This window comes from Oxyura jamaicensis, chromosome 11 (genome assembly GCF_011077185.1).
Source record: "Oxyura jamaicensis isolate SHBP4307 breed ruddy duck chromosome 11, BPBGC_Ojam_1.0, whole genome shotgun sequence".
Lineage (NCBI taxonomy): Eukaryota > Metazoa > Chordata > Aves > Anseriformes > Anatidae > Oxyura > Oxyura jamaicensis.
In genome coordinates, this window is record NC_048903.1 from 3,115,212 (window position 1) to 3,140,258 (window position 25,047).

At 41.1% G+C, this 25,047-nt stretch overlaps 1 protein-coding gene and 1 long non-coding RNA gene across 7 annotated transcripts in view; both read left to right on the forward strand.

Moving 5' to 3' along the window:
- The window catches only part of SLC12A4 (solute carrier family 12 member 4), a 50,287-nt gene extending 46,730 nt beyond the window's left edge, over positions 1-3,557 (forward strand). For all 5 annotated transcript variants that reach the window (XM_035336533.1, XM_035336535.1, XM_035336534.1 and 2 more), the window contains 2 exons: positions 255-388; positions 2,387-3,557. In XM_035336533.1, the coding sequence (XP_035192424.1) occupies positions 255-388; positions 2,387-2,478 (226 nt within the window). In that variant the 3' untranslated portion in view covers positions 2,479-3,557. The remainder of the gene's footprint in view (positions 1-254; positions 389-2,386) is intronic.
- An 8,859-nt stretch (positions 3,558-12,416) lies between these two features.
- Positions 12,417-25,047, forward strand: part of LOC118172922 — a 256,732-nt gene continuing 244,101 nt past the window's right edge. Inside the window, exons 1-2 of one of the 2 annotated variants that reach the window (XR_004753897.1) lie at positions 12,417-12,528; positions 21,381-21,487. This is a non-coding gene — a long non-coding RNA (uncharacterized LOC118172922). Of the gene's footprint in view, positions 12,529-21,380; positions 21,492-25,047 lie in introns of both variants that reach the window. The other variant, XR_004753896.1, reaches the window with a different exon arrangement.

Here is a 25,047-nt window from a genome sequence, read left to right on the forward strand (position 1 = left end):
AGAATGTGCTTGTAAAGAGCAGCGTAACAGCAACAGCTGGAGACCTAACTCCAGGGATCTTAAACCTGATGGGCTGGTGGAACCCGAAGAACTCTGAAATTGTTTTAGTACCTTCATATTGTTTAAAAAAAATTACTTTGTGCTGATGCTTAACAGGGTATTTAGGAGACTTAGGGTATGCTTTTAAGGACTCTTATTAGTTCAGTTTTCGGGGTATGTTTCTAACAGTACGTCTGAATGTGCTTTTTCCGCAGGAACCAATCTAATGTTCGAAGAATGCACACAGCGGTGAAGCTTAATGAAGTTATTGTTAATAGATCCCACGATGCCAGACTTGTTCTCCTCAATATGCCTGGTCCTCCAAAGAATACCGACGGTGATGAAAACTGTATCCTTTCAGGCAAGGCCTGGTCCACATACAAAATCTTTCTTTAATCTGTGCTTTGAAGTTGTTTTGCCACAAGTGATGTCAGGCCATCACATGTGACAAGGTTTCTGCTGAGTGGAGAATGTGGCTGCTATATAATAATTGCTTAAAATTTGCCACTGGAACCTTTGAAATTGGTCCTGGCAAAATTCTTTCTTAATTTAACTTACCAACCCCTTACAAAGTCTCACTTTGGCAAAAATGGCATAATTCATTAGTGATTATTTTGCCATTACAGAAAACGTTAAACAGTTTGACAACATGTATCACGGCTGAGGGCAGGAGCAAAGGCCACTCTGAAAGGTGTATGGACAATGTTGTCCTATGTACAGAGTTAGTTAAAGGCTGGGCACCTGCTTGTGGAAATGAAATCCACAACACTGACTTGGGAAGTTAATTCTCAGCAGTCAATGTTTAAGGAGGCATCACCGCAGTCAGCCCTCTGGATAGGGCAGTGTCTGAACTTGAGTGAGCTTGAAGTCCTTACGGAGGGGATGTTTCTCAGGCATCTGCTCTCACATCAGAATTTGGAAGCTTAGCTGCAAGAGCAGTGCTCTGGTAAGATTAAAATTCAAACCTACATCTTTAGGCAAATAGAGGGATATTTGTACCATGCCTCTAAGCAAGGCCAGAGCTGAGGAGCTGTAATGTGGTGAGCCTGTTGGCATGGCAATTTACTGTCCACAGCTGCTCTTCAGTCCTAGATGGGCTGCTAAGTTAGCAAGCCTTTTATTGAACCATGCCAAAAACTATATATCACTGAGTTGTGAATCACAGACCAAAAGATTGCAATTCTCTCCTGAAACTAGGAGATAGTGGTGGTAACAGTTGTTACACAACAGCCTGCTGGCTGAAGAAGGGATAAAAACACTCCTCAGCATAAGGGCGTTTCAACCACAGCTACTACAGCTCACGAGAGATTTTGAACTTGAGAGAGTGGTACCTTTGGGTGATGATGCTTACTCCTCCAGCCTTCCCTGGAGAGGCAGCTGCTGTGACCAAACAGCATGCAATATTTACAAAGAGCAACTGGGAGGGAGTGTCTGTGTAGCTTGGTGATAATCAGCAAAATGATCTGAGTGTTGCTTTCAAGCAAATTTATAAAGCTTGTTTTTATCCATTGGATTCCTTCCCCAACTCTGCCTCGCCCTCCCCAAACCCCAGAATTTACTCAGAACTAAGTAGTAGGTACAAAATTTTGGGGTAGTATGTTCCTTGTCTTGTCTCCCCGATGCCTTTGTGATGAAAGCAGTTCATATTGAAAAGGAGCAATAGTTTTGAAAATAAGTTAGACTGAAGTTCATCTATGGCTCATGCTGAACCATGCACTAATGCAACTTGCTGTACTGCTGGCATGCACAGAAAAGTAGGTTTTGTAACCCCATCTGAGTGTGCGTAAAAGCACTGATTCCTCTTTTACATAGTCAGAAGCCTATTACTTTGCCAAAAAGGGGGGAGAAGTGTGAGTCCTCTAAGGATTTTCTTAAGTGTATTTTTATGTTAGTAATATTAAATTCTGTATATAAAATAATTGGTTTGATGCATTTATAAACAACTGTTGTTAGTCCTATACAGTGGCCACCATCTGTATCTGTTTAGGAAGATAAATACAGATATGTCAAATTTTGTCAAGGAATACAGTTTAAACTCAGCTCTCATTTGGCATCTCCCAGTGAGATATTTCACAACACAAGCATGTGGAAATGCGTTCAGCCACAAGTAGCATATGCTAACAGTTGGAAAAATTCATTTTCCCTAAGTTTTTCAAAATTTGCATGTAGGAAAGTTCCTCCTGTCTTGAGTTGTAGTAAGTACAAACTAGGGGGATTGTTCAGAGATTACTTTTTTCATTGCCTACAGCTTTACAAATCCAAGGTTTTACTACAGTTCTGTAAGGGGGAGCTAATCCCTGTGTATTCTGCTTTTGACATTTCTTTGTCCTTGACTTTACTCAAACAGACATGGAGTTTCTTGAAGTCTTGACTGAGGGTCTGGAGAGAGTATTACTTGTCAGAGGAGGTGGCCGAGAAGTCATCACAATTTACTCCTGATTTAGTATAAGTTTCTAATGCTGGCCTACATTTACCTTCTTGGTGATAACGGACATTCCAGTTTTAAACGGAGAAGAAAAAAAAGGTTTTTTGCCTAACTTTCTCCTCATCCAGTCCTGATCATTGTCTTTCCATTTGCAACATACATATCTTTTGGGATTGCAGTATTGTTACACCATCCAATTAGCAACATAAACTAATTGTGAAGCTGCCACATTATTCAGTTTCTGCTTTGGTACTCCAGCATTTGTGCATGTAGTTTTACCATTAAACCTATTTTTTAGACAACACTGCTATATGCAGTATTTTTAGTAACTGTATGTAAAGTTAGGACATGAAAGCCAGTTACTGTAAAAAAGATTTAAAAAGCTTTTTATATTAGGTTTGGGGGATAGAATTACATTATATAGCAGCTAGTTTCTGCTGAAGTTCAGCTATACAGCATTTTCTAAGAGCACACTAAATTGTAAGAGAGTACTGAAAAAGCTTTTGTTTTTCTGGGTTTATTTCCAGAACTAAACTCTCAGTATTGGATAAGAATTTATACTTTTAATACATTTATTGATAGAGATTTAAATAAATTATGTTGATACAGTTGAAATTATGTATGTAGCTTGCTACAAATTGTGTTGCTTCTGAGACTTGAGGTTCTGTGAGGCCAGATCCCTATTTATTTTTGTATTTATTTGTCAGAAATATTGGATGTGCAGATGCAGGCTGCTTAGGAGTACAGAGATCTCACAATTAATTTGGAATGATCAATGGAGTGAAGGACCGGTCCTGTGCAGTACTTCCATGCTTTAAATTTCTTGCAGACCATCCATCAAAGTACATTGAGCATGTTGGAGTCCCGTGTGTAGAGCCAGGTGCTATGCTGCACGCACAGCGATGGGATTGCACTTACCAAGTACAGGGGACCTGCTGCTTCATTCTATGCTTTATGTCCTTAGAGGAAAAAGAAGAAAAGATGACCCTTATTAACCAATAAGTCTCTGGATTTTGTCAAGCCCATTGAGTTGTACTTTATGTACAGAACATTCGTATTTTTTCAATAAAACGTTGCATACACTTTGAACCTATTCTCTGTTCTGTGTGCTGTAGTGAATTCCTTAGGAATCCTGTATTTTTCCTCACCTTGCAGAATTACTGTGGTCTGATTTCAGTGCATCTGCACAGGTCCATCCAGTACGTGCAGGGAACGTGGTGCAGAGGTGTTGGTGCTCACCCAGATGGAACAAGTACAGCACTGTGGAGGTGCCAGCTTAGTCTCAATAGTCTCAAAAGCCCAGCGGTGTGCCTAAGTGAGTAAAGGCTCCTGGGGTTGGAGTTACTGCCATGTAATAGCTGAGTGTAACTCCATGCCTGTGAACTACGAAACACAAGCTGGTGCCCTCTCAAGATTTCTAGCTGTCTGGGAAAGCAGTAATCCCCTACAATGGACAATTGTGAGCTATCCTCTGCTGGAAGGGTTTAGCAGTATGGGAAGAAAATGTGGGGACTGACACATTTCCCTGACCCACGTGATCCTGCTAGTTAGTATGCTACTTCTGTCAACTGTCATGGTAATATGCCTGGTTGGTTCCTTTGACAACAGCAGGACCAATTGTCACACAAGACCCCTGCAAGAGTACTGCCAGTACACAACTCCAGGGTGTGCTCTACTGGATGATGATTATTATTACAGAATCACAGAATCATTGAGGTTGGAAGAGACCTCCAAGATCACCTAGTCCAACCTCCGGCCTAACACTAACAAGTCCTCCACTAAACCACATCACTAAGCTCTATATCTAAATGTCTTTTAAAGACCTCCAGGGATGGTGACTCAACTACTTCCCTGGGCAGCCCAAGGAAGAACAGTCTTTGCTTTGACCAAGTTTTGAAAATGGCAGTTCACTTCCCTCACATTTTAAAGACAATGGAAAGCATTAATAAAAATAAAATAAAGCTTTCTTGTTTGTAAATAGTAGGGTACTTATAAAGAGATCATTTTTACATCTTCAGATGTCTGATTGATTAAGCAAGTCTACAGCAACCATGACAGCACTTATTTGCAAGTATTCTCTAGAAATAATAGTTTACAAAATCATTTTATTTCTCTGACTTCTGTGGATCCAATTGTGAGATATTAACTATTTTCTTTCACTAAATGTGATCTTATAAACATGCTGAGAAAGATATACCCTTACTCCTTACAAAATGTTGTGCATTTGGATAATGACTCTACCTCATAAAAGGATTTCAGTGCCATCTGCTGCCTGACCTAAGTAACACCTTTGTGTCTTTAGTATGCTTTTAACACGAGTAATTAAGTGAACATCCTCACAGATATATTAGGTGAGGTTTTCTGATTTTGTTCTGTGCAATACGGATAAAAAATAATTCAGCAGTGTATGGGCACTAAGGATTTAGGAAGCTGCAATTACATAAGGTATCTTTATATACAGTGGGTTCAAGATAAGTTCCTTTGACACAGTTTAGATCAAAGAGATCAAAGTGCAGAGTCTGAGGGTGCATGCTGATGAAAACTGGAAGTAGCATGGAGAAAGCTGAGTGAGAAACAGAGCACTGAGCTTTTGTAAGGGTAACCAAATGGTCATCTTCCCTTCCTGTCCCTGCTCTTGAACACTTTTTTGTTAGGAGATGAGAACATTGCTATTAAAATACAGCCAGGTTAAGCTGATACAAACTGCCTGAAGCACATATAGAGAATTATACATAAAAATCCAATGGCATAATTTTTAATAATTAGGAATATTGGAAAAAAATGTACTGTAGAACAAAGAAGGTGCTTGTTGCTTGCTTTAACCTTCACCTTCAGAAAACTAGCAATGAAAAACAACTTGCTATCAAGACTGCTTTACTTTCTGTGAGGACCTGTAATGTTACTCTACCTGTGCAGCAGCTTAGCCTTGGCAACACTGATGTTCTCAATTTTTTTTTTTCTTTAGACACTGAAATCCACAAGGGGGCGCCAGGGTGCCTCATTTTGTGGTTCCCTGGGCTTGAAGAAATACCACAGCAGTTACATGGATTATTTGTAAATTAATGTTGAGTGGTAATTTCTCATGTTATCCATTTAAACAGAACATCTCTGAATTCCTGATGCACTGATAGGAAATGAAGCGTGATAAATTAAAATACTTCAGTTTAAAAAATACATCCTCCTCCCCTGCCCCGTTTCTGATTTTCTCATCTGCGTCATCCATAATAATGTTTGCTTCTTCAGTAGTTCCCTTGGGAAGGAAAAAACTGCCTCATGCTGTGCTCCAGAGTTCAAAAGTTCTCATTCTGTTCTGGAGTAATTATCCCCCTACATCGCTGCTGGCCCAGGTTTGCAGGCAGATCCTGCCAATACCAAGTGTGTTTTCCCCCTGGGAGAGGTACCACATCATCCTGGATTTGCCACGTCAGACAGCAGCGCTCAGAACTACAGTGCAGTCTAGCAGATGATGGATTTTTGAAGAAAATTTCCCTTAATGGTCACATGCTACGTTGCAAACTCTGGCAGCTCTTTGAAGAGAATGCCCCCTGCCTATGGGAAACCAGCTCGTTGGCAACCTCTGTCCAAAGTTATCTCATTGCCCTGAAAATTATGAAGGCAGACTTCTCACTGTTGGGAAAAGTGTCAGAGCATGCCTCCTTCTCCAGCAGGGGAAGAAGCTTGTCCCCTAGACAGATGCCACTTACTTCTGGCAGGCCTGGCACTCATCTCTTCTGTCAGTTCCTGAAGCAAGCCTGTCCTGGTGCTTCAGGAAGGGCTGGAGCACCAGCATGCTTCCTGTGTGTGACAGGTTAAAGCTGGGCTGAGAAATGAGTGCTAGGGTGAGCAAACAGGACAGTTTCAAAAGTAAAGGGGAGCCTGGCTAATGCTGAGTGGCGATGAGAAGCGCCGCTAACTTACCTCTGCGTGGCATTTCAGAGGCTCTCTCATTTCTCTATGCCATCCTGTAGAACACCCAAAACAGTGGTCAGTACTTGATGAGGTCTGAGGCAGTACAGCTTGTAATGATTTCTACTACTCCCTGGCAAAGCCAATAATACAGACAGCATTACTGGAAATAGGTGGCGGGATGTTTCCATTGCCCATAGAAATGGCCTTGCTAACAGGTTAAAAGCATAGTCAGGCAGAGGTCTTGAACCTGTAGAGGTCTGTGTCAATGAGGCTATGATGCTGAAAGCAATGCAATAGGGAGAGGGTAGGATTATGCTGTAGGAATCTCCTGGGTTCGTGGGATCCATTATTAAAGAAGTAAAACAAAAAATTGTACTATCTTACCAAATAAAGTGTTTTTTTACAGAACTGCTGGAAGAAGAAAATACCAGCTGGACCACCAGTCTTCTAGGTGAAGGTAGTCAGAACCTATCACAGGGTATTCTGCGTTCGCTTCAAAAGAGAGATGAAAGCAACAAACTACCATTTTGATGCATAAATATTCAGTGCCTGGATACTATTAATCTGTTTTCTTTCATTGAACCCAGGAGGTGCCTGTGTTTCTGCTGTCAGATACACATGCAACCCTTTAAGTATTGCTCAATGTTGCTCTTAGCTCAAATCTAGGGAATTTCCTGAAAGGTTTTTAATTGTTGTAACTTGCCACTGCTGCTGGAGGCAGTCTTGCCTGTTCTCTTCTGCTTGTTCTTGTGTCTTCTCCCTCTGCCTTTTTTTGTGCATCCATGCAGCCACATAGCAATGGGATGGGACCATGTCCGTGGGACCAGCGGTGATGTTCTGCATGTTTAAACTTCTCATTAAATTGCAGTGTTGGATGTGAGATAAAAGTTAATTGTCTGGCAAAGTCAGTCTTCATAAAATGATCCTTTTTATGAAGCCCCACAGTAGACAATTCACCATATATGTTGCCTGCCAGCTCCAAGCTGGGAGGTGTCCTCTTGCTGTAGTTTCTTCCACTGCCAATAGAATACTGATGCTAGCAGAACACAGTATTGTCCATCCCCTCCAGATGTACAGGAAGCTCCAAGGTTCAAATACAGTAAGCTACTGGAGGGATCTGAAGGATAGCCGTCTGTGTAGGGAACGTACCGCTACACAGCTGGCAGGCTTCTTCGTATTTTGGTAAGAGTTGGCCTGTCCTTTGCACTTCTGCAGGAGGTCAAGGCAGTGAATCTGAGTGAAGGCAAGTTCTTCCTTCCAACCAGACCACTGACGTTCAAAACCTGTTACCTTAGAAAAGCTCTTCCCTCTGGCAAACTGAAACATGAGGGCTGAGGTGTGACTCTCCCAACAAATACTTGTTGCCACGTGACTTAATACAAGAGGATCTGTATCTATTATACAGACTGCAGCTTACATCCAGCTGTTGCACATTCCGTTTTCAATGCTAAGTGTGAACCCTCTCTGACAGCATAGTCCTCTCCCTTGTTTATCAACAAGCAACACCATCAGCCAGCAGACCATGGGGATGAAAAAGAATGTATAGAATTAAAGAAAGAACCCAAATTCAAGTGTTGTTAACAGATCTGATTGTTGCTCCTCAGTGTCTTATAATCAGTATGCGAGAATTCATATTTGGTCGGATCTTTCAAATGGCAGGAAGTTACTCCCTCTCCTACAGGAGACCCACTCTCATTTTCCAAACAACAGTAAGGATTACAAGAATTACAGCTTAAAATTGAGATGCGTAAATTCTAAATTCAAGACTTAATATAGAATAGGTAGCAAGTTACATGAATTTAGTTCTTTGCAAAAGCTGCCTGCTTTGCATAGTGATATATATAGGATTTTCTTGTTATACATCTGAAACAATTCCATAAGTGTAACAATGAATTTCATTCTGCTCTTAAATTTACAGGTATGTTTAAATACCTTGATTTGCTTTACAGACTTAAAAAAAAAAAAAAAAAAAAAAAAAAAAAGTTAATAATGAATAAATTGCTGAGGTTTAAAAAAAATCATCACAAAAACATCAACTATCTAAATGAGATATGTAAATTGTCCCCATCAAAATAAGCTGGCTACAATCAGGATTGAATGTATTTTTAGTTGGTTCCTTTCATGTCCTTCACCAAAGTCCATGCAAGCTGTTCCCACAATATAACCCTTTGTGGCTTATCTGCTCCTTTCTCTTTCAAGAACAAGTACAATTAGCTTCCTCAGAGGCCAGCTGTGCTGGGGTGAAGCATTGCCCTGTTTGTTGTTTATAGACTTTAAACTAGCACAACTCCTGCCTCGTCAGAATGGCTTCAGCTCTGTTTTTCATAGAACTGTGCTTGGCTGGGCTCTCTTCATTATCATTTGCTACAACTTGCTTGCATTTATGGAGATATTTCTCACCTCAGAAGAGTTTATTGAAGTGGTCAGCCAGGCCAGCCAACTAAAATGAACAGACAATGAAAAGCAGATGAGCTTTACATTTCCTCCTGCCTCCACCCCGTCTCTTAGGTGGATTCAGTTTAACTCTCATGCCCTGTTTTTAAACAACTTAAGCTAAAGCTGCGCAGCATTCTGCAGTGACCAAGGCATAGCAGCAAAGTTGCTTCCAGAGTGCTGCATGGTTAATACAATTTATTTTTTTTTCTTAGATTTTAAAAAACAACTCTTTTTAAACAGGCATGTTTTACTCCTTGCGCCTGGGGACAGAACACACCCTTCATCTACTTTTTTTCTGCCTGCTAGCTGTTATGTCAGTAATGAATGGAAACTGGCATAAAATGCACATAACTGAGGGAGCTCAGGCTCTGTAAAATCAGGCCATACATTTTAAGAATGCATATTGTGAGTAGAAAACATTGTCTTGAAAGTCAGTATGGCTACATCCTAATATGGCTAAATCTGGTTCTGATGTTAAACCACAACAGCATCTTCTGCTGCCTCATGTGCAGTATTATTTCTGCCTTGCTGGATAGGCTGTACACTGGGAAGAGCCACTGGGAACTGCCGCTGGGAACAACAGCAGCCCAGAATGACATCTTTGGAGAAAATGGGTTATTTCTGTAAGAGTTAGAGGTCTTCTTTAATTCTGAAGGCTCCTTGATCCCACGGTTGTAAACTTACATGCAAAATCAGGGAGATTAATTCCAAGTTCAACCTCTGCTCTACAGCACATGTCAATTTTCAATTTAGATTTTAAAATGCTATTGCTGCTGATAACTGTGGAAGACAGATCTAATTACTTGAAATGTGTCTTAAGCTGTAAGAACTAGTACTTGCTGGGAAGGAGGTGGAAGGACAGGTGTGTGAAAGGAGAATATCAACTCATCAGTTCTAGGCTACATAACCCCATGGTTTAATATCCCTGTACATTATCCCTCCACCCCTGGCTTTAGCTTCTCCTTGATAACAGGAGTGGTCATTCTCCTGAAACCCTCACTTTGCATGAGTTCAGAACAAAAATGACAGTAGAAGTGACACAGATGCTCTTAACTATTATTTCTGACCTACACAGAGGCAGTAAGTCAAAGAAAACTCATTGAGAAGCTGGAGATAGAAGCAGTCTTATTCCTGTGTTCATACCTCTGTCAGAGAAGGCTGCAGAGAGAACAAATCCTGTTAGAATTCACAGCGTTTGTTTAATTGGACATTTGTGATTATGCCAAGAGTTTATTCTAGTAGAAGAATGTGTGGGGTGCCCTTTTTCACACTGTGATTCAGTGCTGCAGGCATTGCAAAATGAATAAATTTGTGTATGTGATTTTATAGCTAATAGAGCATAATGTGCCAACATTTTATCAAGTTACATGTAGTGGTTCAATCCAGTTAAAGAGAGGTGGCTCTTAGTGCAAAGTCTGCGAGGAGGGAAAAGTCACTCCTGTAATCTCTTCAAAGTCTAACACGATTAAGAGCCTGACCCTTCTCACCCCAGGCTTAAGTATCAAAATCTAATTAGAATCCAGTTACTAACCACATTTCTACAACAAATCTTGGGCACTACAACTTGCCTGTCAGTATTTTTAGGGAAACTCAATAATGTCTTTAAATTGGGCAAAAAGTGGCAAACTTTCTAAGGAGCGGAGAAGGCAAATTAGAAAAACATTTTCTTTTTAAAGTCGATAGTCCTACAGATAAGAGGTTTAGAGGAAAATGTGTACATGCTTAGCAAAGTTGATCTTCTCTTGATGCTGACATTTCTCTTCCTTTATGGGGTATCTCACAGATACCAAAAGAGGTCAAGAAATCGATCTTACCTTTGTAACTAAAGAATTAGACTTGCTTCAAACTCAAATGCCCAAGTTGTTTTAGATACTGCTATAATAGAACAAGCTTGTGTCAAACACTCATAAAGAGACCCTCCAGCCTGCTGCAGTAGGGTATCTGGCCTGTGACATACAAATTCCTGGGAGATAGCAGAGCTCTCAGAAGTTGTTGAAGTCCTCGGGAAGAAAGCCTCAGATGTCATCGTGCTGGGGTTTAATTTGGGAGTTTTAAATTAACTCTTGGTGTTCAGTTTGAAATCAGAAATTCCTCCAAGTGCAATACTGTGTGGGTCTGAGGCGCCGGATTTAAACGGAATTTGGATGAACGTGTTTCTGACTGGGGCATCTCTACGGGTTACTCAAGTACCATAGATAAAGTTAAAAACAAACCTTAGCTAGGCTCAGGCAGCTCTGCTAAGCCAAAAGAAGAGGCTAGAGCTTTTCTCATATGGAACTCCTCTTGTCAGCAGAATTACATTTGAGTTGCATTACTCGAGTACTAGCACAAATGCACGATTCTACATACTGATTGATTTAACACTGAAAAACAAACAAACAGGAGCAATATAGAGATCCAAATTCTATTTCAGTCACCAGGCTTAGCAGTGGGGAAAATACTCACGCTTCTCAGTTGTTGCTGTTTTTTCCAATAAACATTACAAATGGTGTGAATAGATACCACTTCTATTACTGTCACTGGGAAAGTGACATTATGCATGTCCTATCTCTGCAGGTATGACTTATGTTCTGCAGCTTTTAGATACTTCTGAGAGCCTACTGAATTCTGAAAGAGAATGAGGATGTGCTCAATATGCTGACTTTATGCTTCTCAGAACGTGCAGTAGGAATAGGAGCTCTGGGAATTTATGCAATTTCTTGTTCACAACTGGAATTATGCAATTTTATGTTGCTTGTTCTTCCTCATTTTAAAATGCGGTATTCATGTGCTTGCTGAAACCTCCATGCAGTTTCAAATTGAACATGTGCTTTCATGAAGGAGTTTTTTTCCCCAGAACTGGTACACTTCTAATAAAAGATCTCTTAAACAGAACTTGCCTCATGCTCAGCATACCACTACCATCCAATGTGAACACATGGAATCAGGAGTGCCATTCTATAACGCTGTTATGGGCCTGGGTGCCCCAGTTTGACTTAATCACTTTTAGCTCATTTCTGCCCAGCCTTGATGATGTTAAGAGAAGGACTCTATTCTGTAAGAGACAGATCCTCCTCTCCTTCACATTTTCCCTTTTTGGGCCTTCAGTGTTTCCCCTCCAGTACCTCCTCAACATCACGTGTATGCGCACTTTGAGACAGAGGCCTCAGGTTGCCCTTGGCATACTGCTTGGCTGTAGTTCCCAGCTACTCTGGACGTTTTGGACCATGAGGGTAAAAAACTCATCCCTAGGTCATTATCAGTGATCCAGAAATGAGTCCTGAGTACCCGGAGAGGGTATGTGGGGGCACCGTAGGTAACGCAGAATTCCTTCTGCCAGGGAACAGCACGTTTAACCGCAAACTAGCAGGAGCAAGCACACTGGTGCACCAAGCTATGGGAACCCTATGCTTTTACCTATTTCCCAGTCTAGAACACACATTATTGTAATCTGCCTGGTCTTTCTTTTACCAGTGTTAACAAAGAAACAAGAGAATGACCTAAGAACATTTAAAACACTACCTGTCTCCCTCGCCACAGATTGGTATTACTGAGCCTCATTCCCACGTGCAGGTGCACTCACACCTTTTACATTAGCTATGGGGCCAGCAGTGACTGCCACTCCTGCCTGCAGTGCTTCTAATGAGTATTAATAGCACCTGAGGGAGGAAGAGCCTCCTTTTCTCAAGGTTTTGGCTGTGTTCTTGGAGTTTCTGCCTTGTGTAACTACAGTGTAACAGGTAGGGGCTTTTGTCTTGGTCAAAATGGAGTCTCATGTAGTTGTTTCTGCTCTGGTACTGAGGTTCTTAGGAGTAGTATGCTAGAAGCATCTGTCTTCAAGTGGTGAGTGTGTTCTGCTGCTTGGTGTCTTTGGAAGTACTGGTTGTGGTCTGGGGCTTGCAAAGAACTATCTCCATTGCTGTTCCTTGAGAAAACAAACCCTACTTCTCACTGTGTTAGCTTCTCTGGTGCTTGGAAGGCTTGTGGGTAGTGTGATTTGGGATTTGGATTAGCCTTTCTCTGGTTCCTAGCAGTCCTAATACTCTGCTGCAGTTACTTGTTATTTTAATGTGTTATTAGCTTTGCGCCTTTTAACCTGTAAAACGGAACTGGTCACTTAATCTCAGTGTCAATGCATGTCTCCTGAGTAGTATTGATTGTCAAGATATTAAGTCTTGAAAGCTCTGGTGAGATTTACTGACTACTGTAAACAAAGTACCTGTCCTATTTACCCTTCCCTTGCTCAATGTTTGCAGCCTACTAATAAGACTGCTTTTGGGCAAGGAGACAGCATGCTGCTGACCAGCCCTCTTCAGCACCATCTCTCTAGGAGATTCAGAGACTATGCACTTTTATGAGTCTTTCAGGATAAATGAGATTTTTATCATTATGTGAAGGGACTATCTTAGGGATAACTGATTAAATGTTGGAAGGACTTCTCTGATGCAGTGACACTCTCTAGTGGGCCATTTCCTAAATCTTCTGAGGTTATGAGAACAGACATCTGCACCAACAGTTACTAGCAACAGCATGCTAACAGAAAGAGCCTTTATTGTGGGAAGATTCTCCTTTCTGGAGTACATATTGGAGACCATCTGACTAGTCTAGAATGCAGATACTACACAGAAACAAGGCGTAACTATTGAGCAGAAACACTGGCCTGCCACAGTGGTCTTGAAATGGTGCTATAGATAACCTGTATGAAATCCAAGGTTTGTCTGTGCTGTTGTAGAAAGCTTAGAAGAGAGGAGAAAGAAGCTCCTGTCTTCCCTCTCACTGAGAGTATTATACATGGTCTGGTATAAAGTTACTTTGAAATAATCTGTTTCTAGAATTGGACCACATTTGACAACTTGCAGGTTATCACCTCTGACTGCCAAATGATCAGCCTGCTTTGTCTTCCCTTTTTCTCTGTACTGATAGCAGTACTACTTGCGTGTGTTGCATGGGGAGGCACGATTCCTTTTGCTGTCACCTACTGTTCTCACACAGCTAGAGCTTGTCTTCCTTTTGTTTCTATGAGAGGACTTCAGCAAGACTCACACAGTAATTGCAGCTCATGAAAAAGCAGTTCAGCTAGAATCACCCTGCATTCCTGTGCCCTTCAACCAGGAGCTGTTGCAGTAGTCCTTTGCAACTAGAAGTAAACAGCAAGGGTTGCAAACATATGGGGAAAGGCTCCTACCCAGCTTCTTTTTCCATAAAAGAGCATGGGGAATATTTTTCTCAGCATGTCACAATGATCTCAGAACTGTACTCCTGCTCTGCAGTGCAGGCAGGGATATGCAGAGACAAATGGCATATACATAGCTTTTACTGAAGTATTATTTAGTTGCCCTGCATAAGAGATGTGGCAAGCAAATACCTAGCTGGTGGTTACAGCTTGGAGTAGCTTGTCTTTGGGAACACAGAGCATGCAAGCATCCTGAGAGAGCATGAAGACTGTTGCAGATCCGTGAGCTATCAGCAGTGGTGCTCCCTGCTGGCTGCTGCTGCTCTCCTTCAGGTTTTTTCCTCCTTACCTGCAGCTTACCTCTTTCTGTTCGTGGTAGTTAATTCTTCAGAGCACTTTGTGTCTGTGTTTTTTCTTTTTCCCTAGAAGGACACCTGCAGGACAAAGTGTTGTGTATGATTGAAGTAAGTCTTAGACGTCTTTCTGCAATCCGATTAACAGGAAGAAAAAAAATCTTATAGCTGAACAGTAAGAGCAGTGAATTGGAGGTGGAGCTGGGATATTCCAAGCCAGCAGGATTAAAGGCTTCTTTACACTTGGTGGGGTAAAACTACCACTCTGCTAAATGCATGACAAACGTATTTTGGAAGTGTGAGTACCATAATGAGAGCTGGATGAGAGGTAAAACTCCCAGTCCTGGAGCTGGTAGTAATTTGGGCTTGGGAAGAGTGAATGGCAGACAGCCTGTATGGTTAAAAAAGTGGGGATACAATTACTCATGTGATTGAATTAAAGGTTAAATCAAAGAGCAAAAGGAAGATGGGAGAAGGCAAATTCTGCTTTCCCTTCTACAAAAGCAGCCTATCTTTCAACTATTTTAGCCCAGCTACTGAGAGATCACAGAATTGCAGGGGTTGGAAGGGACCTCAAAAGATCATCGGGTCCAACCCCCCTGCCAAAGCAGGTTCCTCAGAGCAGGCTGTCCAGGTAGGCACCCAGACAGGCCTTGAATATCTCCAGAGAAGGAGACTCCACAACCTACCTGGGCAGCCTGTTCCAGAGCTCCATCACCCCTCACTGTGAAGAAGTTCTTTCGCATGTTGGTGTGGAACTTCCTGTGCTCCATCCTGTGGCCATTACCCCTTGTCCTGTCCCCACGAACCACTGAAAAGAGGTTGGCCAAATCCCTCTGTCTCCCACACATTGATGAGATCCCCCCAAAATATGGAACGCTTCACGAATTTGCGTGTCATGATGGAGCCTATTGTCAGTGGGCTACAGTGAGAATGGGGCTAGCAGGGAACGTGCTTCTACTGGGTGAGAATAACTCCCAATTCTGCTTTCCAAAAGTGCATATGTATGTTTGCACAAATAACTTGTCCTTTTCTATATTAGCGTTACTAGCAAAATAAGCTATTTCTTGTCCTTGCAGGAGTCTTCATATTCCACCAGGATTACCTTGCAGCTCATGCCCTGAAATGGCAGAGATGCAGTCTCTGGGATTTTACACTTCCAATGACTGACTCTTTCTTTCGCTGGGGAATAGCCTCAGTTCTCAGAGCAGCAGAAATGTGAAATAAGTGGTTCATAAATTGAGTTTAAAGCAGCAAGCATATTGGTCTGCCCAGAAGTTAGTACGCTACAACTAATGGTAGAACCAAATTAAATTTAATCATTCTGTGAGTGTGGAGAAAATAGGATGTGTTCCTTTAAAACATGAGTTTTAACTTGCTAAAACTTAGGTTTTTTTCTTTTTTTTCCTATCTCAGTCGTTAACTGAGATATGAGGTCTTGCTCAGGAACACTTTCCCAGCCTTCTAATCTCTAACCTAGATTTATTCTTGGTTTATAGCCACTTGATCTCATAACAAAATTGCCCTTTAGCTTAAACAACTCTTCGCCCTCACCAGTGTTTTTGTTCCTGTTAATATTTGCAGATGACAAGAGAACCATTGTTTAGCTTTAATTTGACTGTTTTTCCTAGGCTGGCAAAGGAAGAGAGAAAAGAGTACAAGAACTCTTCTCTCTGTAGAAGAGAGTTCATGGTGTGCATCAGCTTAAGAAGAGAGAAAAATAATGATAAAAATGCAAAGACTGACTTTACCGGGATCTTAGCAACGATTTGCAAAGTTGACCTGGTGTTTGGCACTAACGCATAACCCTTGACCTAACACTTCCTTATGGAAAAGCAGTAAGGAATATCCATCTGATCGTGTTGCTGGTGAGCCTTCTCAGCAGTGTGCATTCTCCATTTTTCTCTGTGATTCTGTCTTGGTCTTAGTCCTTGCAGTTGCTGCTGTTTTGCTGAGATTTATGAAAGAGGTTTGATGAGCCATAAGGGGATTACAAAGGATTTAAGATGAAGCTTCTGGAATTGCATGTTCCTTCTGCCATTCAGTGGTTGTAGGAACAATAAGGGTATGTGTTCCTCCATTCCTGGTGAGATAAGAATGACCCCCTAAAAGTTAGGGAGCCTGCAGGTTACCTTTCTGCCTAACTGATGGGACTAGAGCATTCTGCCCAGCCAGCTGGCAAGCCTCAGCTGACAACTGTTACTTAAGGATGTGCTATCTCGTTCATCTAGCTGACTTTTTCATGCCTTATTGTGTGCCAGGATCACAAGAAATAGCTGCTGTGTTACTGAAGATTTACTGTACGTAGTTATTCTGCAGGGACACTAAGATGGAGAACTGGAAATCACTCCTTTTGTTTCCTACAATAGACCCTATCATTCGATAGTGTAGTAACCAGCAGGCCTTTGCTTGACTAACCCCCAAGCATTTATTTCATAATCTGTTCCCATGTTAGACTCTGTGCAACACAAAGGAAGTAAAAGGTGGTGAGCTCTCGCTAAATACTCAAGTTCTAGTTTGTCTTAGAGAACTCTACAACAACAAGCATGCCTCAATTGCTTTTCCAACACTGGGCAAAGTGTACAGGCTTGCTTGTTTCTTGTGCATGTGATTAAGAGTGTAACTGCACTAACCTAAATAATTCAGCTGAAAGTCTAGACAAAAACGGAAGGCATCTATTTCAGAAGACTCAAGCTTTTCAACATGCTGCACAGCCTATAAGAAAAGGACGAACTATATTATATATCTGCTATAACTTGGCAATACTTTCTCTCACAATTTCTTTATTTTCTCATGCTGCAGTGAGCTAAGGAGACTTATTTTTTTTCTAACCCCTTATACATAGTAGGTCTTATCAACTGAACATAATTTCTAAACAACTTCAGAACAGCTTAATAATTACACGTACTGTATGAAACTTTACAGTACTCAGAAAACTTCACAATATAGATTAATAAAAATGGTAAGCCATGTGCTCTTGAATGAGGGAGCATAACTACAGACCACAACCAGAGCTTCTGGTCCTTACTCTTTAGACAAGGCATTTCATATTGAGACAGGTGAGAGCAAAACTTTTCTCTAGTTTATGAACAGACAACAAGCTGTCAGAGTAGATGCCACTCTCAGAAAGTGAGCTCAGCAAGTGAGACTTCAGTCTCTTTAACTGAATTTGAAGTGTTGCCTGCTCAATCAAGCTATACTCAATGTTATACACCCTTGTGAAAAGGATTATCCATGTGCACCATGGAAATGGTGCTCTTAGAGCATGGAACTAGGCCTGTGTTCTCATACCTTGTGTGTAGTCACAGTTCTGGTGGCTGCAGGCTTTCCCTAAAGGTTTGTCTAAAGAGCAACCATATTAGAAGGTACCTGTGTAAGAATTAATATATCCTTAATTTCTCTTGCAGTACTTATTCTTTGAGGCCTACACTTGTAATATTGTAGCACAAAATAAACTTTGAGACAAGACACAATGCAAACAGCAAGTGTGAAGGCCACCTTAATTCTAATCGTTTGCATAGAAAGACATAAGTAATTTTCCAATTTTCTACATAATGGATTATGTTTTACTAATTGCTTGATTATGACTCACAATTAGCAAAAACGTTTTTCTGAAAAATGGTATTAATGGTGTTTTCCAGCATGAAACCATTTCAGAAATCTGATTAGTAAGGGAAAAACAGTCATTTTGGTTTTGCTGATGTTTAGGCAGAAGCTTACCAAATCAGACAATTGGACTGCTGTTACTGATGGATTTCCAATACTAAGTGGCTATTTATCAGCTTGCCCTCAGCACTAAATGCTATTGAGTGAACATTGTTACAGCTGAAACCCAAGGCAGGCCTGTAGGCACTGAAGAGAAAGAAGTGACCCCTACAGCTCTTCAGTTTTTTTACATGCTGACAAAAAGGCATCTGATATAGGCGCGCTATCTGTGACTGTAATTCCAGGTATTTAAATGGATGATGGTCATTGACTTTTAGTTATGTATGGCACCTGGTTAGACAGGAATGGTTAAGAAAACAATGCTAGGACCTGGATTTTAAGTCCTCATCCTCTTCTTTCATCCTGTCTCTTGCTCTTTACAGCTGGTGGGAGGGATTACCCAGTTACTATTTACACAAAGATCTGCAGTTTTTAGTTCCCACCTGTGGGTAGTTTCTCATCTACACAGCTTCAGAGGATGGGGGAAAGCCTGTCACATGCCTGTCACATGCCTCTGAACTGGCTAAAATTCACTTGTATACAAGTAAATTTTTGTCACTGTAAGTGAGGTCCTTGGCGGCTGTCCTTGGGTGTCTGCTGGGTGACTGTTCGTCCATCAACTCAGAGATTTAAATGACTGTTTAGCTTTCTATTGATCTTATATTAGCTCAGAGCTGATGCACAGGCCTTGTTTGTTTCCTGCAGCACTGGCCTGCTGGGATAACACTTGCAGCCAGCCTGCTGGGGTTAGTGGGGACTATACCAGGCACGCATCCATGGTGTGCTGCTGTGCCAGAGCAGCGGGGAGAGGTAAAATAGCACCGACCTCAATATTATTGTTTTCAATTAACTACAGCATACTGCTTACATGTACCTCAGTTCGGTCATGGCCCACTCCTGGGGTGGGGAAGCTGGTTGAAGGAAGCACGGTCGCTGTGAGGGGCGACCGCCTGAGGAGAAGCGAAATGGCGGCGGCCGCTGGGGCCGGGCACTCCCCTCAGGGAAGGGCGCGAAGGCGGCGGCGCCGCGGGGCTCTCCTCACCAGGGGGGCTGCCGAGGCGGCGGAGCCTGAAACTTTCTCGCCGGGCCCTGCTCCTGCCCCGCAGGCCGAAAATACGCGGCCGGCTCTGGGTGGTAGATGGCGAGAGAGGGGCGTTGCAAGCTGGGAGCTCGGCGAGCTGGGGGCACCTCAGGGCGGTGCGGGAGCCTGTCTGCGGCGCTGGGGTCGGAAAACTGCGGGGTGTGCTCCGTGAGGCTGCCAGTGCTGTCCTAGAGGGGCAGAAAAAGACACAGCAAAGCTTAAAATACGGTAAACACAACTCAGCTTCAGGTCGCAGCATGTTTTCCCCTTCGTCCTTCCAGGACAAAGGAAATACAGTTGATGCACAACTGCAATACCTCATGGAGTTGCCACTCTCCTCTTTTAGTAGGTATAATTTCAGATACAGCTGCTCACTGCAACTTGGCAGCCATCTAGTGAGGTGCCATGCAGCTTGCCGTGGTCCCACCTCTGTGTTTGGTCGAGTGTTTTCCTCAAAACTGCAGCATGCTGCTGGGGTGGCCAAACCCTTCAGAAAGGGTTTGAGGTGATGGCTTGAGCTCCAAACAAATACCTTGCCCAAAACTAGGGCCTCAGGTATATTTGTGTGCACAGAAGTGGTGAGAGCTTAGTACTGGAATCTAGGCTCCAAACTCTGTAGCCCGGAGCAAGGGCCTACTGTTGTATTTGGTCATAAATTAGTCATGGCTCAATTGCCCATCAAATTTAGCTGGGAAATTCTGTGACTGTATAAAACTTTATTTGTATTTTTATGGCTACTTCAATTATTTTCTGTTGCAATGAGCCAAGAGACTTATTTTTCAAGAGAAACTGAGTTTTGTTTTTTTTTTTTATTCTACTCCTACCCACAGAAAAAGCCCCTTGTTTCTTTCTAATTAACAAAGTTATATATAATTGAGGTTACCTTTAATAGATGAGGAATTGAGATTAGGACCTGGCTAAGAAACTCAGATCAGTTGCACTTGGAATTCATCTTCTGTTGTTTACAAGTGGCTACGGCCCAAATATCACAGGGCAGTCTGTGCGGTCCTTGTCCCTTTGAAGCGTCTCCAAAAGGGCAGGAACCAAGAGGCTTCTGTTCTGGATTGTGAAATCTGCGGTGGGAATTTATCCTTTTGTTGCTTTTTGAAGAATGACAAAAAGGAAAAGAGCTTTGTTCTGATCTACTTAATAGGCAAAGATTACTAAAACAGCTATCTTGGCCTAGTAATCCTCATGCATCAGCAGATCTCCCTGATGGCCTTGTCCCCAGTCTGATCTCTGAGGAAGTGCACAGCATTGTCATGGCAGTGGTCTGTTTCTTTGCTGTAGATGTATAATTATAGAAGTTCATTGAAAAGGTAAATATTTTCTGGTGAACTCATCTAATTTCATGCTGGAGAATGATTGCAACAAAAGTTATGTAATAAGACTGTTATGGCGGCGTGCTGCTATATGAATCAGTATACGGACTGGCAAATGGAATATATATTATATATTCCATTTAAGTAATCTTTTCTCAAAACACAGTCTAAGCTTAGTTATGGGAGTCCTTTGTCGCAGATTAGCCTCTTTGCTTGGATGTGCCTCTGCTCAAGAAGTGACCTAATCTGCTGTTTTTTCCTTGTATGTTTGGATATCAAAATGAAGTAGAATGTAGATTATTTTTCAGTTTGGCTTTATATAATCCTCAACTCTTCTTTGTAATAATAAAGGCCTTTCTATTTCTGTGTGGCGCATAGTACACCTTCTGGCAATGCTGTATCTTTACTGCAGAACTTTCTAAAACATTTTGTGTATGTAATATGTTGGCCTTTTGTACTAAGTGATGCAGTGGAGGGATCAGTGCATCTGAGCTGCTCTTCATGCAGGTGGTATTGTACAAGGAAGCTTGCTGACAGCTTCAGACTTGCTCATGAGCTGCTGTTTTTTTTTTTTTTTTTAACGTGTTTAACCTAAGTTGTTGTCATTACCAAATGTAATATTCTTTGGTGCATTAATGCGAATTGATGGTGTACTATCTGCTTTCTAAGTTTTCTAAGTTCATCTGATTGAAGGTGGAACAAGAAAACTTAAAGTGGGACACTGTAGTTATATAGCATTCCTAGAGGGCAGGTACTGCTTCTCCCCACTCATTTGAATTCATATAATCAGAACATTAATATTCTACACAATTATGGTCAAAAGTTACAATTGCATTCTTGCAGAGTTGTATTGTTTCATTTTTTGTGATTACATGGGAAGTGTTCAACTTGTCTTTTTTAGAGCACAGCATCTTACACAAAATGACTTCTTAAGAGTTTTTAACTTTTTTTTTTTTAGTTTTACTGCTGAGACCATGATAGAATTACTGCAAGGTAAATTTTCCACGCTGTTCAAGCCTATGACCTGACAGAATCAGAATGTCCTAAAATGTTCATGTCATCAAGGTAAGTGGAAAACATATACAGAGGGGGGGTGGCATGCATGGAGGGATGGCAACACTTGACACAGCTGCAGCCGAGACTACAGAAACAGTCTTAAGGGTGGCATAGTTTTAATGCATTGTTTTCTGAAAAGCTACACGTACCACATTGTTGAGAGAATATCAGGAGACCTCTGCTGCCATTTGTTTTTGGATATACTTCTGGTCACATTAAGTCGTATGTTCATCATAGAATGGTTTGTATGCTTTTAATGTAAGAAAGTACTGTTTTTATTGCTCTGAGAATTGGTTGTATGGTAAGTAATTACTAAATATGGAGACAGATTCCAACTGCCAAGCTGGTAACATGGTTTGAAACTAACCTGCTGTGTTTTCCTAAATGGTGAGAAGGTACTTCGTCCTCAATTTTCTTTTCAAGAATGGCAATGTGTTTGTCAAGGATAGTGTTGACTCCTGCCTCACATCACATAAGGATTTTATTAGAAGAGTAGTAACTGTTACTAGGACTTTAACTTCCAAAATTTGGCATTTCATTACTTTTCTGCTTGTTTCTCCAAAAACTGTTTTTCTCCACTAACAATGTGTACTTAACCTTGGTTGCCAATGCTTTCCAAACTATAAACTTACCTCAGGAGCTTTGTGTATAACGATTCTTCTGTCCTGTTTGTTTTATAAGCCAAGTTGTTTGCTGCTCACTTCAATTTTGAAATACTCAGTGACGCCTTCTCATTGATACGCCTCATAAGTACGTACTCTTATTTATCAAGGAAACTTGAAAGCAAAGTATTTTCAGTCATTTAACTAAGGGATTTGAAAAACCGGTGGAGAGCAATATGTGAAAGAAATGGATGAAAGTGATTAGGAGATGAAACAGACTTTACAGTTGCACATATGTGCTGTTTTACTAGAATTTGCTTAGAAAATGTGGCTGTAGAACACAGTATTGATACGTGAGTTGAGCAATGGGGCTAACCAGTCTAGTAGAGGAAGCCCTGTGCTGGATATTAGACTAGAGGATTTCTGGTCCTTTTCTTCTACCAAAGTTGTGCTATGGAACCTCAAGGTCTGTGCTTAAGCTTCTATGCTTCCTATATGTCTGGAGATGTTTTCATTATTGTTGTAAACCCATATTTTCTGTGCAAGCTTTCATTCAAATTAATCTGCCTATTGGTTTGCTCCAAACAAGATAACTGGACAAGCCATCAAGTATGCTAAACTCATGATGACAAATGCTGAGAATACAAAGCAAAATACTTCCTTTGAAATAAGCTTTTCTGTAGCTGGAAATGGGAGGTCTCCTAGAATGTTCATTTGTCACCTTCAGTTGTTGACATATATCAGCTGTGGAAAAGCTGAGCTACCTGGCTACAAGAAGAGTCTTGTGTAACGTTAGTCCTTCTGCAGCCTTTTAAAAAGGAAGTTACTGACATCACATGTAGAAGAAGGAAAAATGTCATGTACCTGGTTAAATAATGCTTGTTTGGTGGTATGTTTTGGAAGTGGAATGATCTAGGAACGTATTATCAGGTGGGTACTTCAATTGCAGTATTTTCCCAAAGAGATACCTAAAGAACAGGCATGGCTTGAATGGATCCTCGCTAGACACAAGAAAGAAGAAAACCATAACCTATTCTAACTTGAGGAGAAACTCTAGCAAGGCAGCCGGTAGCAGTTCCAACCAAAGTAAAATCAGAAAGAACAGCAGCAGAAGACTGGCCAATTTAAAGGAGTCAACATTTCTGATGCATTAAAAAAAAATTGAGGAAGAGCTTTACTCCCAAATAGTCCTAAACTTAATTAAAATGCAGTTTTCTACCAAAAGCTTTGTCAGGGAACTAGTTAGGGTTCCAAAAGATGCATACCCTCAAAGATGCATACGTAGTGCCTTTCAATTAAGTAAATGGTTAAGTGTAAGTAGACTGGAATTGTAATGCTGTTGGAGGTGGGAATGTTTTGAATCCGTATAAGAGTTGAGTTACTCCTGAATTATATAGACAGGAAGAAATAAAATGGGAATGAACTGGGGCTTCCTTTCCAAAGACTGTAAAGAGACAAAGGTTTAAAATATGATTCCAGATTACCTAGCATTATTATTATTATTTTTTTTTTTTACTGTGGGCATGGATTCAAATTTCTGCTTTTCTAGATTTGGAACAAGTAAATGAGTCTGTAAGATGAGTGCCCTACTGCCAGGCAGTAGCTGCTGGGTTAGATTTGGCTTCTTTAATTCTTCTGTTTTATAGAATTTACTTTGAAAGCTTTCATTTTGTGTTTGAATGCAGAAAAAATTTGCAGAAACCACAATGCTTTTTGGTTTGTGGAATTCCTGTTTAATGAGGCCTGGCCAGAAAACAAACATTAAAGGTTTTAAAATATTCTTTTTCCTTTTTAACTGTTTCATTGCAGTGTTCAGTTTCTCATCTAGACTTCATCTGGGCTTGGAGATCCATATCTGTGTCAATGAAAGAAGTTGCTTTTTCTATTTGTTCTCTTCCCCCAACCACTGCCCCAGATATTAGAAAGCTTGTGAAAATGCTTTTAGTTGTTCAGAAAGCTGCCAAAAGTTCAAGCTTGTGTTAAGTCAGGTTCAGAACTTTGAAGCTCACCTCTACAAATGGAAATGTGAACTGCATTCGCCATAGCAAACTTTCTTTTTTTTTTAAAAAAAAAACTTTAATAGCATTGGAGAATGTTGGAAGTCTTCAAATCTTATTCCCTGTTATATAATGTGCTATTTACCAGCTTCACTGTATACTGGACATTAGATTTGTGCCTTTTCTGCTTTAGAGGAAAAGTAGATAATACAGAAAACATGATTTTTCTCTCTTCAAATGACATGGTGACATTTCTTTTGCTAAGATAAGTGTTGCATTGCCTCAAAAATGTACTTATGAAGATATCTTGGTAGAGGACCCTGTAAAACCTGATAATGTCCTGTAGGTATCTTAATGTCAGAAGTTGCAGATGTGTTATTTTTTTTCAAGTACAGCTACTTTGAAATAAATTGGAAACAAGGTGTGGATCCAGAAGTTGGCCTCCATGATTCTTGTGGGTCCCTTCCACTTCGGGATTTTCCAGGAACCTCTGATGGTGCTTTCTTTGTCTAGAGAAAATTGATATTTATTTCAGGTCATTGTGTTGGGAGAAAGGAAATTAGCTACTTTAGTACAGTCCCATGGTGGTGTTTCATTGTATCTTGGTGTTCCATTGCTCAAAACCAAGCTGATCTCTATCTGATACACTTACTTATTGTTAAATGTAACTTTTTTTCCCATACAAGAAGCAGAATGAAACTGGGGAACCTATTAGATGCTGCAGTCGAAAATAATGAGATTCCTCTAGGAAGGAAACATCAATCCAGGGATTAGGAGGAGGTTGGACACTGCTGAAAAGCAAAGTTAGAATTCTTTATGGACACTGGTTTGGGGAGATATGCAGGACCAGAGCTGGCATATTTAAAAACAAACAAAAAAGCCCACTTCTTTCTCATCTATTGGTGGCAATCTAGAGTCTTTCTCTTCCCCCAGACCGTTTGTAGCTGAGTGTAAGGCAGTGGTGGGTTAC